The 18,867-nt window shown below is 44.1% G+C and overlaps 1 protein-coding gene across 5 annotated transcripts in view; it reads left to right on the top strand.

Moving 5' to 3' along the window:
* IPPK (inositol-pentakisphosphate 2-kinase) overlaps positions 1-18,867 on the top strand; it is a 55,993-nt gene that overhangs the window by 22,027 nt on the left and 15,099 nt on the right. For all 5 annotated transcript variants that reach the window (XM_036855732.1, XM_036855730.1, XM_036855733.1 and 2 more), the window contains 5 exons: positions 3,047-3,105; positions 3,531-3,603; positions 7,091-7,370; positions 9,300-9,450; positions 10,194-10,296. In XM_036855732.1, coding sequence (XP_036711627.1) covers positions 3,047-3,105; positions 3,531-3,603; positions 7,091-7,370; positions 9,300-9,450; positions 10,194-10,296 — 666 coding nt within the window. The remainder of the gene's footprint in view (positions 1-3,046; positions 3,106-3,530; positions 3,604-7,090; positions 7,371-9,299; positions 9,451-10,193; positions 10,297-18,867) is intronic.

The following is an 18,867-nucleotide window of genomic DNA, read 5'->3' as shown; positions in this document are numbered from 1 at the left end:
TATTTAAGAATTTTTTTCTTTAAATTTTATTTATGGCTGTGTTGGGTCTTCGTTTCTCTGCGAGGGCTTTCTCTAGTTGCGGCAAGCAGGGGCCACTCTTCATCGCGGTGCGCGGGCCTCTCACTATCATGGCCTCTCTTATTGCGGAGCACAGGATCCAGACGCGCAGGCTCAGTAGTTGTGGCTCACGGGCCCAGTTGCTCCGCGGCATGTGGGATCTTCCCAGACCAGGGCTCGAACCCGTGTCCCCTGCATTGGCAGGCAGATTCTCAACCATTGCGCCACCAGGGAAGCCCGACAAGACTTCTTGGTTGATAGTCTTTTTTCTTTCAGCACTGTGTGTGCCATCCCAGTGCCTCTGGCCTCCATGGTTTGCAGTGAGAAATCAACTGTTAATCTTATGGAGGATCCTTTGTACATCATGAGTCACTTCTCTCTTGCTGCTTTCAAGATTCTCTCTCTCTTTGTCTTTGGACAGTTTTATTATGATGTGTCTAGGTGTGGAGCTCTTGGACTTTATCCTAAAATCCACTGATTGTTTCTTCTGCCTACTCAGATCTGCTGTTGAGCCCTTCTTGTGACTTTTTCATTTTAGTTATTGTATTTTTCAATGACAGAATTTCTGTTTGGTTCCTTTTTATAATTTCTATCCTTATTAATATCCCCTGTTTGTTAATACATTGTTCTCCTTGTTTCCTTCAGTTCTTTGTCCTTGGTTTCCTTTAGCTTAAAGCTTATTTAAAATAGTTGAGTTAAAGTCTTTGTCTAGTAAGTCCAATGTATGAATTTCTCAGGGACAGCCTATTGATTATTTTTTTCCTGGGTATGGACCATACGTTTTTGTTTCTTTGCATGTCTTGTAATGATTTGTTGAATACAGGCATTTTAAGTAATATAACGTGACCACTCTGGAAATCAGTTTCTACAACCTTTCTAGGATTTGTTGTTGCTGCTTGTTGTAATTGTTACTGTTTTGTGATTTTTCTTTGCCAAGTTTGAGAAGTCTGTTCTTTGTTGTTTGTGGCCTCTGATGCTCCATTAGCTTAGGTGAGCAGCTAATGGTTTAACAGAGATTTCTTAAATGCCTGAGACCATTAAGTCTCCCAGGCTTTACTGAGGGGCTCTGTGTGTGTGTACTGGGGCCTGCCATCAACACTTAGCAGGGCGGTTCCAACTCTGCCTTAGCCTTCACTTCTGCAGAGCCTCAGATCACCAGGAGGTGGTGGCCTTTTCAGGTCTTTCTGGAGCTAGTGCATGGCCTCCTAGATGCCCAGGATATACTGGAGCTTTTCAAAGCCCTGTGTACATGTCGTTCCTCTGCTTTTTCTTTTTAGTTTTAGGTTTGCCACAACTGTTATCCAGTATCTCAGGAAGTCATGAAGTTAAACAGTTGCCTGTGAATATTTTTCACAGATGTCCCTGGGGGAAGATGCCCCTTTTGTAATTGGTTAGCTCTGAGTCAAGTCAATGAAGACAGGAAACCAAGAGACAGGTCAAATAATGACAACTCTCTGGGAATGAGGCTTTGGAGAAGCTCCTACACCATTTAGCCTTCTCCAGTGGCTGCCACACTTCTGTTTTCACTGTGATTGGGGATGTTGGTTTTTAGGGTTCCCTTGGTGCTAGACAGAAGGGGTAAGAATAAGGCATTAAAAGTGCCACATAGCTCACTGTTCTTATTTAGATATGGCCATTTTTCTTGTATAATACTTTCCATATTGTTGTAAGCCTTTGGTTAATTTTCTGGTTCCTGAAAATTTTGATCCTGACTGTTTTTGCCAGTTTTCTCCTTGCTCTTATGGGGGAGAGAATTTCTAGAGGTCCTTAGTCCATCTTTTCTTTGTGGTATTATAACTTTCTAGGCTCTTAGGAAAAAGAAGGTATGTGAGCCATTCCCTTTAGGAGATGGTTTTCATTGTTACCATTCATTTTCAACATATATGATGGATTTTTAAGAACTGTTTTTTTGTTCTTTTCTTTTTTGCTATGAAATTGTACCTGCTTGTTTAATTGATAAAATATGTAATTTTATGAATTAGGTCTCCTGCCTTGCCAGAGGTAACTCACATTGTCAGTTTGCATGTCCTTACAGACTTCTTCCTGTGCCAACAAAAATATACGTGTTATTCAAGTGGAAGTGAGGTGATGCCTTTCCATACACATATTCTCATGTGTGCACACATACACTTTTATGAAGCAGATACGGAGTCTTGCCATAAGATATTGTTCTGCTAATTGCTTTTTTCACTTAAATAATCCTTGGAGATTGATTGTTGTGTGTCCTTCAGGGCTTTTTCAATGCATATTTGGATACATGCATGTATAGATGCACATATCCTTTTTTTTTTTTTAAAGCAAAAGTGATTTCATGTGCATTGTTCTGCCAATTGCTTTTCTCCTTGAATAAATATTGGTGATTTTGAGCTCTGCCTCTTTCTGTTAGTGGCTGCATATTATTTATTCATTCCTTCATTCAACATGTGGCTTGCTGTGTCCTGGCCCATACGAGCAGATGTCCTTTGATTTATTTAGTTGTTTCTAGGTCTTGCTGTCAAAGTTAGGTCGCAGTGAATCCTTGACCCAGCGATTCCTCATACATTTGCCAAATCAGGGGGCACGCACATTTAAAATTTTGATGGAAGCCAGCAAGTTGCCTTTCAAAAGGTTGTACCAATTTATCTTCTCGCTGACAACATGAAATTGCTATTTGGGTGCACCCTCCCCTTCCTGGATATTATAATTGTAAAGATTTGTTCATCTGATTACCAAAATTCAGCCATGTCATCTTATAAAGGTGCTTGCTGCCGCTTCTGTGCTCATGTGGAGGGGCTGGCAGCTACGTGAGGCTCTCAGAGGAGGGCCGAAATTTCCTGGGGTCACAGTCAAGCCCCCTGCCCCAGCTAGTGATGTGCACTTGGAGGTGGTATCATCTGCTGGGCCCTTCAGCTGCCTTGGTCATCTCACAGTCACTTGGGCTGTTTTGTGTGTTAGAGTTGGAGTGCTCCCCCAATCCACCCATTGACACCATATGGTGGTTTCTTAACAGGTAGCAACTGGGAAGTGGAAGCAGATAAGTAAATATTGTCCCCTCGATCTCTACTCAGGGTAAGCGAACACTTCTCCTTTGTCCCTAGTGCTGCCTTTCTTGGTGGGGGGTGGCATTCTGGGCAGTGGGGGGGTGGGAGTGGGCCACATTCTGTGAGGTGGGGGCTACTTGCCTGCAGATAGCCAGGGCCCTGGGCAGGACCCAGGGTTCTTGCCTAGGGTCAGTGTTGCCTCCATAGGTTCCTGCAGATTACCTGTGGGAGCCAGTGGCTGGGGAGGTATTGCCAGAGGAAGGGGCAGAGAGCAGGGTGGGGATTAGGGGCAGGGATGGGGGTGCCTCTGTGAGTAGGGCTGGGGAGAATGCAGCTCCTTAATCTGCAAAGCTCAGAGACCTCGAGTGGCAGCTCTTGGGCATGTCCCCTGAGCCACGGGCAGGTGAATGCAAAGTCTGCTTTAATTCTGTCGATAATACTTTTTCTTTTTAGAAATAAACAGAGAATGTACTTTGCTTTGAAAAGCTTGTTACAGGAGGCACAGAACAACTTAAAGATCTTTAAGGTAAGAGCTGCTTCTGTCTTACGGCACTTTTAGGGTGGGGCCTATTGGTGTCTGAACTGAGCTGGATGAACCCGTGGTGCTTTGGTCCCTGACAGGGCTCTGTGACCTTGCAGGTGAGGGCATCTGGGCTGGGGCTGGCTTAGCATGATACTTTGGGTCCTTTTTCCAAGCCTCATTTCATGGGCATGTCATCCTGGGACTCCTGGGGTGTGTGACGGTGACTCCTTGACCACTGGGTAGCCTCGGGCTCCTTTGACACATAGACCCTGACTCTGGTTCTTGGAGAAAGATGGCCCTGACTGCGTCCCAGGAGTCCTGTGTGGTTGAGATGGGAGCAGGAGCTGGGGCAGGGCATCCTAGAGGGTGGCCACACCTGTGCCTTTCCTCCCGAGTAACTTAGGGAACTTGTAATTTGGGGATCTCCTTGTCAATTAGTGAGTTCTCAGAGTCCTGCATCCTGATCGTGGGAACGGTTCTGCCTGCAGAATATTCACCATGTGGCACTGGCACCTTCTGCTTCCTCATTGCCACCTGCTGCTGGCACCCTGACCAGACTTGCTGAGGCCCTGTGGTCCCCTGGCCTGCTGCTAGCAGGAGGAGGTGGAGAGGCTGAGGGACAGGAGTGTGGAGAGAGGGGGTGCGGGGAGAGGGGAGGAGGGCTGGCCCAGATCTGGAGGAGGGCTTGGTGTGGCCTGTGTTGGAAATGTGTCCCCTGGGATCCCCCTTGTCACCTCCTTTTCTGCTTACCACTGACTGCCCCCAGTCCTGGTTATCTTCTTATTAAGTATGACATATAAGCGAGAGTTTGTGACAGGCTCCAGGTTCACAGGCTCTGGATCTGTGTGGAGTAGCAGGGCTGTTGGGTCAGGACAGCGTTGTGCCCTCTGTGTCCTGCTCCGTGTGGATAGTGCTGTTCTGCACACTGGATGCCCCTCAGAAGTGGGCTCAGAGAAGTTGGGAGGGAAGCCTATTCTTGCCTTGCTTCCCCCCATGGTTCAAAAATCTGGTCAGAGTGAATCAACTTTACCCTGTCTGCCTCCACCTTCCCAAATCTAGAAAAAGAGGAAATTTTAAAATCAGTTTTTATTTCTAAATCTTATAAAGACTTCAGGAATTGTATATTTAAATCCTAAAGATAAGTTCCCTTTCATCTGGGGATTTATTTGGAACCTATAATGAGGCTGGCATTTTGTCCTAAATGGACCCTTTTCTGACTGCCCCCGCCTAGGCTGGCCTGTCAGGCCCACACTTAAGCTGAGTGGCGAGTCTGGCTTGACCCCTGGATGAGCTGACCTGTCCTGGGGCCTGGGACCTGGGACTGAGAACGCTGGCTATCTGCTGCTTCTGTTGAACTCAGCTTGAGGAAGAAAATCCAGAGGTTGAGCTAATAGTTTCAAAAGACATGGATTAAAAGAAGTGACATGGAATGGCTTTTTTAAATAATACCCGGAGCAAGTCAGTACATTATTGCAAGTGCCAGCACCTCTCAGGAGCAAGCTCTCTGGTTCTGAAACTCACGCCTTCCCTTGTTGTGAAGTTCCACGTGTGGAGAAGTTTCCTGGGCCACGGTCGGTGCTGCCACCGTGCTGTCTGTTGTTGGAGCCTTCTCCTTGTCTGTCTGAATGTTGTTCACAGACTCCATGTCTGTGGCTCTGTCCACTAATACTGGACACTTGTGAGATGTGGTGGGGGACATGCGGGGTTGTCACAGAGCCCAAGACGATAGCTCTCTGCCAAATGTCACATGAGGTGCTTGAGCAACCATATTTGTATATGTAAAATGCCCATCTACCTGGATTCCAGACATTGGGGAGAAGAGGCCTTCTATTGTCCAGGGGTCACTCAACTGCTTATGGGCCTGGAGGAGAGAGTTTCACGGTAGGCCAAGGCTGCCCCTGCACTGGACCGCAAGCCAAACTCTGGCCCTACCTCCTGGTTGCAACGCATGTTGACTGGTTTTGGCTTGGTACTTCATCTTGGCCTGCTTTCCTCCTGGGAGCTCCTGCTTTTCCTTTGCCTGGCGTACCCTCCTCCCTCTGTAAGGCCATCTCAAGGGTCAGCATCTCTTGTTGGTTTCCCCTGGTCCTTTGGCCAGCAGTGGCATCAGTTGTGTTCCCATCTCCCTGGACACCCACATCTGTGAACTCTGATGGTGCTAACAGGGGGCTCCCAGGGGAGGCATCATGCTGCTGAATCCCAGGAACTTGCTGAGGGAGGAATGTCCAGTCCACACTTCTCACTGGATTGAATTGACCCCCATCTGCCACCTGGGGGCAGAGCAGGGATCGTCCTCATCGTATTATCTACTACTGCATAACAGCCACTTATCATCTCACAGTTTTTGTGGCCAGGAATTAAGGAGCAACATAGCTGGTTCTGGCTCAGGGTCCCTCTTGAGGCTGCATCCCATCTGAAGGCTCAGCTGGGGCCAGGACTCTGCTCCTAGGATGGCGCCACCACAGCCATTGGCAGAAGGCCTTAGTTCCTGGCCATGTGGGACTCCATGGGGCTGCTCAGTGCGGCTGCTGTGATCTGAGAAGAGAGTCATCAGGACAGAAGCCACAGCATCCTTTATAACTTAATCTTGCTGGGGGTATGCTATTGCTCTGCTTGTATTCTGTCAGTCACACAGACCAAACCTCCACAGTGCAGAGAGGACTACAGAGTATGAGTGTCAAGGGATGGGGGCCATTGGGGACCTACCTGGAGGCTGCTGACCACACTGTCTCACAGACAATAGGGGCAAGGGATTCATCACTCCCCTGGGATTGGCTGATGCTCAGGGGTGTGGGGACCAGGATTCCCTTAGGGGTTTTCCTACTAGATACCACAGACCCCTGTAAAAGTCACAGGGTTGCACCCACTGAGCATCCCTTCCTGTAGCCCTGGGAACATTGGTGCCATAAGGAGTTTCTTTGCTGAACTTGGTTTTAGAAGGCAGGATGGCCTCAAAGATGAAGATTTCTATACTAGTGATGCTGTTGGCCTTACCCACCCTGGCTGGAGCCTGGCTTAGTCTTTCGCAGAGGACAGAAGCCCTCTGGGATGCTGGCGGCCGATGTCCACACTGGCCGAGAAGTTTGCTCAGGGTCAGATGACACCATGTGTCCCTCAGTAGCACAGTAGTGTCACTTGGCCTCTTGAGTAACAGGCTAGGGCCTTTGGGAGTTTGTGCTTTGGGCCGAGTTTGCTTGAGGTTGCTAACATCCCAGGTGTTCTGGTCTGAGGGTTTGTATCTCAGGCCCAGGGCTCTGATCTTTGGTTCTTGAGAACTTTTCTCCTTTTTCATGTTCCAGTGGGATTTTTCTCTTGGTCAGTGTCATGGTACATGAGGGTGGGTTTCCCCAGAGGGCTGCAGTATGCAGAGACCCCAAATGGGGGCATGTAAAATGTCTGGTCCTTTGGCCTGTCTAGTGGATGGGGACGGAGGTGTCTTCCTACCGGCCTGTTGGAGTTGACGTTTCCCTGTTTCTTTCCCTTCCTGAAGAATGGTGAGCTGATTTATGGTTGTAAAGATGCCCGCAGCCCTGTGGCTGACTGGAGTGAACTTGCACACCACCTGAAGCCATTCTTCTTCCCATCCAATGGCCTGGCCAGTGGGCCCCACTGCACAAGGGCTGTGATCCGGGAGCTGGTGCGTGTCATCACACGGGTGCTACTGAGTGGCTCGGACAAGGGCCGGGCGGGCACCCTCAGGTCGGGGCCTGGGCTGCGGGGCCCACCCGTCTGTGAAGCCAGCCCTTTCAGCAGGAGCCTGCGCTGCCAAGGTAGGCCTGGTGGGTGGGCTGGGTGCAGGGGGAGCAGAGCCTGTGGCATGGCCTGCGAGGGTCCTGCCTGGCCTCACGGAGCTTCTGTGGGAGCAGCCTCAGTCTCATCAGGGCTCCCCAAAGCTGGGCCTCCCTGTCTCTCAGCCCCAGGTGGGGATACTGCCTTTCTCATCTCTTGTCTGGGTTTATAAGTTGCAGCATACATTTGGGCTATAGGGTTTTCCCTAAATATCATCCCACACATCTGTGCATCCTCTGTGGTTTGCTGAGTGTTTTCGCTACATTGTCCTGTTCCATCTCATTGCAACCCTGGGGATAGGTTTTCCTTGGCCTTTTTCTTAGATGGGGAGAATTGAGGCCCGGAATGTTGCAGTCCCACAGTGCAAGGCCCTTTAGGGCAGGTGGGTGGCCTCAGTGGGTGGCAGTTTGCAGACAAGTTGTGAACACCGACGTGAGGGACCTGTGGCTCTGGGTGCCTCCTACTCAAGTCCCCGTTGCTCACAGACTCGCTGTGGGCTGGCTTTGACTCAGTGGGCATCCAGACTTCAGGGTGATCTGGTGACTGATTTGGGTTTTTGCCATGAATGTTCATGGCCTCCTCGTTTGCCACCTTTGTCGTCTGCTGGCGGGCTCCACAACACACTCAAGTATGTGGCATGCGGAGCCATAGCCAGGAACTTATTTTGAGGGGCCAACTAGGAAGATTCAGATTATTCAGTTTTTGTGCTGATGATCCCTGTGGGTTCTTAGAGCCTCTGAGGATGGCCGTGGGGGTATGACATAGGAAGATGGTAGCCCTGCTCCTGTGTGGATTTTAGGAGCTACTGTTTTGCCACACAGCTTCCTAAGCACAAGTCACCCTTCTTCTGTCCCCCATTTCACATTTTTCTTAGTACAAATGAATTTTGTGGGTATTTTTCTTGTTGCAAAAGTGATACCTAGTCATTTCAGACAATTTTGGTAAACTTATGCCCGTATTTGGGTACTTAACTGCTTTTAAGTAGATGGAATGTGTTTGGAAGGACACACAGATGGACACTGGTCTCCGAGGCACTGTTGACACCTGTGGACTTTTCTTCCAGACCTTCCCTGCGTATGTACACACACATAAACCTGACCCATGGGATGTGCAATGTGTTCTACATGCTATTTTGTAACCTGATGTTTTTGCCTGATTAGTATAAATCTGTATCTATATCAGCAATTGTATTTTTTGAAATTTTATTGACCATGAGGTAGATATTCCACTGTATGAATAGCCTATAATTTTAACAAATCCCTTCTAGCTGGGCCTATGCACTTTCACTCTGTCTTACATGACTGAGCATGTTTTGCCAGAGGTGGGGGAGGTCAGAGGTCACAGTGTCAGAACTGCACATGGCCACAGCTGCTCCCTGTGACTCGGAATATTTGTTTGTTCATAGGACGTGGCTGTTTCTTTGAAGGGTGGGATAAATGGGCTGGGACTCTGTCTCCCCAGCCCTCGAGGCCCCCGGTGCATGGCAGGGGCCCGAGAATGCTCGAGTGTGGAATGGACCTTGTTTCCGCACCATCCCTGCCATGACAGCTCCCTGCTCAGTGTGGCCACTCGTCTCTCAGCATGGGCTGTGGCTCTGGGCTCCGCAGATGCAGTCTTGCAGTTTTGACGATGTCAACATGGTCGTTTTAAATTTTGTGCCTTGTCTTATTTAGACTGAGGTTCATCTCTCTAAACTCAGATCTGGGCTGGTGTGATGGAGGTTGAAGGATGTTGAGAGGAAGGAGAGGCACAGAGTGAGGTGTGGGTCACCTGCCTTTCTTTTGTGCCCGGTCCTGAACGTCCGCTTGTCCCAGCCCCAGCAGCTCCGTGAGGCAGGGTGCGGCCTGTGCCCGCCACCTTCTTTAGTCCTTGACAGTAAACCTCTCGTTTTCCCCTGATGTTCTTGGTAGGAAAAAACACCCCGGAGCGCTCAGGGTTACCGAAGGGCTGTCTTCTGTACAAAACCCTCCAGGTGCAGATGTTGGACCTGCTGGACATCGAAGGCCTCTACCCTCTGTACCGGCGGGTTGAGCGGTACCTGGAGGAGTTTCCTGAGGAGAGGTGAGGCCCAGGTCCTGGGCTCCCCTGCCCTTTCTGGGCCCACATGGGGCCCCGAGCAGCCCTAAGGGCAAGATGGGGATGAGGGGAGCAGGTCGCCCCAGTGGGAGGACAACACTGGCCTCCCAGGAGGATGACTCACCCCAGCTACCTCCCTTCCCTGCCCCCAGATGCCAGGCTCGGCCCAGAGATTCAGTGCCATGTGAAGGAGGACCAGGGTCCTGTCAGATCTGTGGTCACTTGCCCATTTCTAGAAAGGAAAGCACATCTTGTGAACCTGACAACCCTGCATTAGGCAGTTCCATGTCCTGAGTTGGAGCTGAGCCTGCAGGGGGCAGTGCTGCTCCACAGCCAGTGAGCCACGCTCACCCAGCCGCCGCAGGGCTTTGGCCTTCAGGCACTGCCTTGTCCATCTCCTGGCCATCTTGATGGGGGTTGCTAGGGTCCACACCTGTGGCATGTGGTGGAGGCTGGGGCCACTGCCCTGGCCTGGCTTCGCTTCCTCCCTAGCACCCCTTCACTAGCATCTCTTACCGGGACACCACTTGTCATAAACAAGAGACGTTCAGCCTTGGCTCTCCTGGTTCTGGTCTTGCAAGACACTTCATAACGAAGTTTAGCATTAGGAAGAGATGAATCCATTAATGTTCTTTAAAACCAGATGAATGATTCTTAAACTGCTAACAGTTTAACAAACGATTTCCAGGCAGCTTTGTTATCCTGTTTTTTTGTGCTTTGTCCTTCAGAAAAACATTGCAAATAGATGGGCCTTATGATGAAGCATTTTACCAGAGGCTGCTTGATCTTTCCACTGAGGATGATGGCACTGTGGCTTTTGCACTGACAAAGGTGGGTAGATCCTTCCAGAAACACACTGTGTGCTTCTTAGGCTCTTAACACTAACTCGGGGTTTTCCTAAGAAGTGTTTCCCAGTACCTACCCCTGATGGTGAAAGCAGAAAAATTGGGGATTAAAAAAACGTGGCTAAAGTTTCCCCCAGATGGACTGGGCCGGGTGGTAATACGTTACTTTAGCTTCTAGGAAGCATTTCCCTTTGTTCACTTGGCTCCAGGCCACCCTGGGCCCAGCCCTCTCTCCACCCTCCCTGTACTGGGGTCCAGGACCTGAGGCCACTGCTCTGTGCTTCCTTCTTAGCAGCCTTAGAACAGGCTAGCGCCAACCATTCCTCTCCTTACAGCCCTCAGTGGGACTCTAGGCCCGGACCCTACCTGTGGTTGTGTGTGGCTGGCTTCCTTCCTCCCCATACCTCAGGCCAAGGGGCACCCTGGGAGAATCTCTTAGGGAAGAGGCCTGATCCTATTCTTTCCGGTTCTGTAAAATCGGAATTCAGGGGCTCCATGAACTTGGATAGGAAAAAAATTACATCTTTGTTTTCACTAACCTCTAATTGAAATTAGTGTTTCCTTCCATTACGAATGTGGCAACAAGCACTGTGTGGCCAGCAGGACCCCCAACTTTGCCATTAAGAGAAATCAGACCTTTTAATTTCACACTGTAGTTGCTACAGATATCTCATGATATCTTTATATTCTTCACTCCTGAGATTTTGTTATGTAATACTACATAATATATTTGTTTTAAAAAATAGTTCGGTATTTGACATGGTCAAGCCTCTATTTTTTATTTTCTGCATTAAAAAATGTTATTCCGAGAGGGATCCATAGGCTTCATTGGGCTGTCAAAGGTTTTGCTAAAACGGTTAAGGAACGCTGTTCCAGTGGGAGCAAAGTGACAAAAAGGTAGGAACAAAACAGAGTGACCTCCTTCTCTACATCCTCTGGGCAGCTGCCCTGGAGCCCTTAGTTTAACTGTCCTGGTCCTGACAATGTGTCTGTGGTTCTCACTTGTTAAGAGTCCTCACTCTTGTCTTTGGCTGGGTGCTCCCTCTTCTGCAGCTGTTGGGCTTTTGAGGAGGTCCCCTCCAAAGCCAAGGGCCCTGAGGGAATAAGCTGAGGTGCTTGGGGTTAGAGCTGTCCTCAAGGTGGGGAGAGACCCAAAAGGGAGCCTCTGTCAGAATAAAGTGACGGACTGCCCTGCATTGTCTGCAACTTGGGTACATTGATTTAGGAATAAGTATCAGTATTCCATTTTTCAAGAGAAGAAGCATAGGACTTTACTTCCTTTTTTACACATTTCTATATTTTTCAAAATTGTAATAAATAAGCATGGATTACTTTTTAATTTTATTGCAAGTTTTAAACCTCATATGTAAACATAATCTTATAAGAGATTCAAGCAATCATTACACAACTATCAGAATGACTAAAATAGTAACATTGAAATAACACTGAATGCTGGTGCAGAGAAACTAGATTTGCAGACCTAAACATGCATGTGCCCTATAACCCAGCACCTGCACTCCTGGGCATTTGTCACAGAGAAGGGAAGACTCAGGCTCACCCAAAACCCTGTACAGGAGTGTTCATAGCAGCTTTATTTGTGATAGCTAGAAACTGGGCACAACTCAAGTGTCTGTCAACAGGTGGCCTACAACAGGTTATGTAAACTGGAACTGTTGAGCAGTAAAAAGGAATGAAATCTCAATACACACAACAATGTGGGTGAATCTTCAGAGAAATGTGCAGAGTGACAAAAGCCAATCCCAAAAGATCACACACTATGATTCTGTTTAAATGACATTCTTGAAATGACAAAGATGAATGGTTGCTGTGGGATGGGGAGGAGGTGGAAGGAAGGGGGTGTGATTATAAAAGGTCAACAAAGAGGGATCTTCTGGTGATGGAACTGCTCTGTATTTTAACTGTGGTGGTAGATGCATGAACCTACATGTGTGATAAAATACACATACACAACACACAGGACTACATGTAAAACTTGGGAGATTGGAATAAGATCATGGAGTGTATCAATGTCACTATCCTGGCTGTGATATTATACTATATAGTTTTGCAAGATGTCACCATTGGGGGAGACTGGGTAAAGGGCACTCAGGATCACCTGCATGTGAACCTACAATTATCTCAAAACAAATAATTTAATGAAAAAGATTCAAGCAGTGAGTATATTGTATAAAATGTGATGTTATTCCTGCCCAAGCAATAGGTGTCCACTGTTAACAGTATGTATCTTTTCAGAACTTCACACTAACACGCACACACACACTCACTCATACCATTTGGGGGATTATCCACATTATATGTATTCTTCACTAGCTTGCATTTAACCTAACATGGCTTGAAGTCTGTGTTGGAATATAAGGGTCTGCCTCTTTTTTTGTTTTAGGGATTTAGGTTCTGTTAGTTGGAATCTGAAGAAGGTGGATGTGAAGCTGAAGCTGGGGGAGCAGGTTGAGAATATTCCTAGGCCACAGACTATTAAAAGTTCTTTCATGAATGCTCTTTATCTAATTGAACTTTGTACCTCTGATGAAATGAGAGTGGTGCGAATATTGTATTTATTTCGAAGCTCAGGAAACTGCAGCCCAGTGTAATTCTTGCTTTTTGACTATTGTTTAGTATTCTGTAATGGAAGTCAGCAAACTTTTTCTATAAAGGGCCAGACACCACAGCTCTCATCCCAATCTAGAAAACTGATAACTGGTGCACGGTGGCTTGGAATGGGCTGCAAGGGCCCATACGGTGACTGCTATGGGCAAGGCACAGGAGTCTTATCTGGAAGGTAGAGGAGGGTATATCCAGGGGGCCTGGTTTGGGGTTGACAAAATGTGTTTAGGGCTTCTTTCCAAGTTCTGCTTTTACATGATCTCTGGACCCCTAAACTGATGGTTCTCAGTCCTAGCAGATCCAACACTTTTTTCTAGCAAATACTGTAGCAAATACTATAGCAAATACTGTAACTCCCCCTTTACTATCTTGAAATGAAATTCATAGATAATATAACCTACCTAAACACATCTTAACTGTAATATAGTTTTAACTGTAATATAAGAGGGGAGAAAAAAAAGGAAAGTATTTTGTCATAAAATAACATGTATTTAAATTAAAAAAAAAAAAAGGCAGGGGTGGCAGACAGTAAATGCTTTAGGCTTTGGCCATCTGGTCTCTGTTGTAGCTACTCAGCTCTGCCATTATATCTCAGAAGTAGCCAGAGACAAATATAAATGAGCATGGCTGTGTTCTAGTAAACCTTTATTTACAAAAACAGGTGGCAGGCTGGATTTTGCCCTTGGCCTGTAGTTTGCTGACTTCTGTTCACTTTTGCTTGTTAGTTTTTATATTCATTTTTTTCTCTGTTGTTTGGAAGTTAGACATTCTGCTACTGTCATTTTTCTGGTTACTTGTCCAATTTGACCATGCATATTTATAGACTAAAATTAATAATTTAACCCCCACTCCCACCCCAACACCTGCCACACAAACACATAATATTGGGTTGGCCAAAAAGTTCATCTGGGATACTTTAATTCCAGTTATCGCTCCCAACTTATATGCAGTTATTGTCATATAAGTTTTTGTCATATAAGTTTTTGTCATATAACTTTTCTTGGGCGTATACCTAGTAGTGGAGCTGCTGGGTCAAGTGGTAACTTATGTTTAACTTTTTCAGGAACTGCCAGACTGTTTTCCAAAATGGCTGTACTATTTTACATTCCCACCAGCAGTGTACAGGGGTCCAGTTTCTCCGTATCTTTAACAGCACTTGTTACCTGCCCTCTATTTGTCTTATTCTTTTAAAAAAAAAAATCGCAATTTACAGTATTATTTTATACAGGTGTTTGTTTAGATCTACCACGTTTACCCATATCTTTGCTTAACATTCTTACATCTCAGATCTTTCCTCTTTTTCCTATGAAAGTTTTATTGTGATATGTTACATACGATACAATTTACCTGCTTAAAGTATGCAATTTGGTGGTTTTTACTATATTCACAGATATGTGTAAGCAGCATCACAGTCAATTTTAGAACATTTTCATCACCTAAAAAAAATTCTGTACCCTTTAGCCATCATCTCCTTATCTCCTCATCCCCAACAGCCCTAAGCAGCTACTAATCTACTTTTTAAAAAATCAATTTATTTATTTTTGGCTGCACTGGGTCTTTGTTGCTGTGCGCGGGCTTTCTATAGTTGCGGCGAGCGGGGGCTACTCTTTGTTGTGGTGCGCGGGCTTCTCTTGCTGCGGATCACGGGCTCTAGGCGCGCGGGCTTCAGTATTTGTGGTGCGTGGGCTCAGTAGTTGTGGCTCGCAGGCTGTAGAGCGCAGGCTCAGTAGTTTTGGCGCACGGGCTTAGTTGCTTTGCAGCATGTGGGATCTTCCTGGACCAGGGCTCGAACCCATGTCCCCTGCATTGGCAGGCGGATTCTTAACCACTGCGCCACCAGGGAAGCCCCCTAATCTACTTTTTATCTCTATAGATTTGCCTATTCCAGATATTGCATATGAATGGAATCATTCAATAGATGGTCCTTTATGACTGGCTTCTTGCACTTTAGCATAATATTTGCAAGGTTCATGTGTATTGTAGCAGGTATCAATACTTCATTTCTTTTTATGACTGAATAATATTCCATTGTATAGATATACTGTATTTTGTTTATCCATTCATCAGTTTGATGAGCATTTGGGTTGTTTTCACTTTTTGGCTATTATGAATAATGTTGCTATAAATATTTGTGTATAAATTTTTGTGTGGACGTATTTTTACTTTTCTTGGGCATATACCTAGGAGTGGAGCTCAGGAGCTCAGGAGTTTCAGGAACTGCCAGACTGTTTTCCAAATGGCTGTACCGTTTTACATTCCCACCAGCAGTGTACAGGTTTCCAGTTTCTCCATATCTTTGATAACACTTGTTACCTGCCCTTTTGTTTAGCCATCCTGGTGGGTATGAAATGGTATCTCATTGTGGTTTTGATTTGTATTTCCATGAAGACTAAGAGCATTTTTTAATGTGCTTATTGCCCATTTGTATATTTTCTTTGGAGAAATATCTATTCAGGTCCTTTGATCACTTTTTAATTATGTTATTTGTTTCATTGTTGAGTTGTAGGGATTCTGTATATTGTGGATAGTAAGCCCTTATCAGATATATGATTTGCAAATATATTCTGTCAGAGAACTTTTCACTTTTTTGATAATGTCCTTTGTTGTAAAATATTTGCAATTTAAAAACTTTATTTGTTCATTTGAAATATAGTTGATGTACAATATTATGTTAGTTTCAGGTATACTACATAGTGATTTGACATTTGCATACATTATGATATGATTACCATGATAAGTCTAGTAACCATCTGTCCCCATACACAAAAAAGTGTTTAACTTTGATGAGGTCCAGTTTGTCTGTGTTTTTCTTTTGTTGTTTGTGCTTTTGGTGTCATATCTAAGAATTCATTGCTAAATCCAAAGTCATGAATATTTTCCCCTGTTTCTTCAAAGAGTTTTAGCTCTTAAATTTAGTTCTTTGATCCATTTTGAGTTAATTTTTATATATGATTTCAGGTAGAGATCCAACTTCATTCTTTGTATGTGGATATTTAGTTGTCCCAGCACCATTTGTTGAAGAGACTATTTTTTCCCATAAATGTATGGGTTTATTTCTGGATAGTCAATTGTGTGCCATTGATATATATGTCTATACTTATGCTTGTACCCTGCCTTGATTACTGTTGCTTTTTAGTAAGTTTTGAAATTGTTCTTTTGCAAGATTGTTCTGGCTATTAGGAGCCCCTTGTAATTTCATTATGAATTTTAGAATCAGCTTGCCAAGTGCTACAAAGAAGCCAGCAGAGATTGTGATAGGGATTGTGGTGAATCTGCAGATTGCTTGCATACGGCCATCTTTATAATAGTAAGTCTTCCAGTTTGTTAACATGGGATGCTGTTCCATTTATTCAGATCTTTGTTTTTCTTTCAACAGTCTTTTCAGAGATACATTTTGTACTTTGTTAAGTTTATCCCTGAGTATTTTCTTTTTGCTGTTGTAAATGAAGTTGTTTTCTTAATTCCATTTTTAGATTGATCATTGCAAGTGTATAGAAATACAATTTGTTTTTGTATATTGATCTTATAGCTTACAACCTTGCTGAATTTATTAGTTCTAAAAGTTTTTTAGTGAATTCCTTAGGATTTTCTCTATATAAGATCATTTAGAGATAGTTTTACTTCTTCCTTTCCAGTTTGGTTGCCTTTTATGTCTTTTTCTTGCATAACGGCCCTTGGCTAGAACCTTTAGTGCAATGCTAAATGCAAGAATAGACCTCCCTGTCTGATTTGTTCCCGGTCTTATTGGGACAGCATTCAGTCTTTCATCATTATGTGTAATGTTAGCTTTGGGCTTTTCGTAGATATCCTTTATTGGGTTGAAGAAGTTCCCTACTTTTCTTAAATTGTTGAATGTTTTTATCATGAAAGGATGCTGGATTTTGTCAAATGTCTTTTCTGCATCAATTGGTATTTATTATCATGTGTTTTGTTTTTCTATAGATATGACATATTAATTTATTTTTGGATGTTAAAACCAACCTTGCATTCCTGGGATAAACCCCACTTGGTCATGGCATATGATTCTTCTTGTATATTGCTGATTCAATTTGCTATTATTTTGTTGAGGCTTTTTGTGTCCATTCTCATAAGAAGTATTGGTCTGTAATACTGGCCTTGTCGAATGAGTTGGGAAGTATTTCAGCCTCTTTTTTTTGGAAAGGTTTGAGAAGGATTGATGGTAATTCTTCTTTAAATATTGATATTTTATAGAATTCACCAGTGAAGCCATCTGAGTCTGGGCTTTTCTTTGTAGGTAGTGTTTTGATACCCAGTTCAGTCTCTTTACTTGGTATAGAAAATTGTGCTATTTCTTCTTGAGTCAGTTTTTGTAGTTTGTACCTTTTTAGGAATTTTTCCATTTTATCTAAGTTGTCTAATTTATTGGCCTACAGTTGTTTACAGTTTTCCTCTTCTTCTTGAAGTATATCTTTTAGAAGTTACTTTAGTGAATGTCTTTTGGTAAATTCTTTTTGTATCTGTTTATCTGGATATATTTATATTTTGTCATAGTTTTGAAAGGTAATTTTTTCTAGGTACAAAGAAGGGGTTGATTGTTTTTCTATTAGCATTTAACCATTTTATGCAACATTATCTGACTGTGGATGTTTCTGCTGAGATGTTTTCTGTCAGTCTAACTGTCCTTCCTCAGGAGGTGATTATTTTCTCTATGGTTGCTTTTAAAGTCTCCTCTTTTTAAATTCGACATTTTAGTGCAATGTGATTAGGTGTGGTGTACTTTTAATTTATTCTGCTTGGTGTATGTTGTGCTTTCTCTATTTGTGGATGTGTCTTTTATTAGTTCTGGAAAATCCTCAACCATTTTCTCTTCACATATTTTCTCTTCTCCATTATCCTATTCTCTTCTTCTGGGACTCTAATTAGATACATATATCAGACCTCATTTTTATCATTTTCTTCAGTTCTATCTTCCCATTCACTGATTCTTTCTTCACCTGTGTCTAATCTGTTCATTCATTTGTTCAATGAGTTTTCCATTTCATTAGTTATATTTTTAATTTCTCAAAGTTCCGTGTGGTTCATTTTCATATCTGCTTGGTATTTTTGATAGTTCCTTGTTGCTTGCCCTCTTTTAAATGCCATCTTTTATTTCTTTAAACAATTTATGAATAGTTATATTCTGTATCTAAGATAGAGTAAAATTTTGCAGGTAAAAATCTCTTGTTATTTTGCTGACTCATCCTTGCTGCTTTGTTTGCTTGGGTTTTTAATGATGTATGATTGTGAGCTCATATTTGTTTGATTTTGATCTATGAGAATCTTGGGGACCTAAACAGGGGATGCTTTCCTCCAGAGAAAATATGGATCCTTGACTTAAGGGAGAAGTTTCAGGTTTAGACCCTGTACTCCATGGCTTATTCCTAGAAACCATGCCTGCACTGACATTGCCTACAGGGCAGCTTAGCCTTCCAATTGCTCCTTGCTCAAAACTCTAGTTTCAGCTCTTTTGGGAGTGAGTGTGAGAAGAGGGGATTGGGTTGGGGATTTCCTTTACCTTCTGCAAGCCTAGCAGTGCATTAAAAGTGTTAACAGGGATATCATTGTTTTGTAGGAGGTGCCTTGGAAGTTCTCCATACACCTAAAAGGGTTGTTCTTTTTAGTATGGTCATATAATTAATTGTCATTAATTTGGGTGTTATCTTTAATTTGTTACTGTTAAAAATAATGTTCACATTCACATTTTTGTACTTTAACCCTTGTGCACTTAAGCATATCTTCCAGAGTGATTCTTAGAAGTTAAATTGCTAGATTTATTTTTTATAGATTCTGTCATATTGTCCTCCTGAAAAGATTTTGCCAATTTATAATTATTCTTGTAATAGTCGAGGGTCCTGTTTCCCACGTGCCCTCCAAATTACTTGATATTCCTAGTATTTAAAAGTTTAATTTTAATTTTCTAAGCTTTTGTTTCATT

This window comes from Balaenoptera musculus, chromosome 6 (assembly GCF_009873245.2).
Source record: "Balaenoptera musculus isolate JJ_BM4_2016_0621 chromosome 6, mBalMus1.pri.v3, whole genome shotgun sequence".
NCBI classification, from domain to species: Eukaryota; Metazoa; Chordata; class Mammalia; order Artiodactyla; family Balaenopteridae; genus Balaenoptera; species Balaenoptera musculus.
Note: the sequence above shows the minus strand (reverse complement) of the source record. Positions and strands in the feature narration are given on the sequence as shown.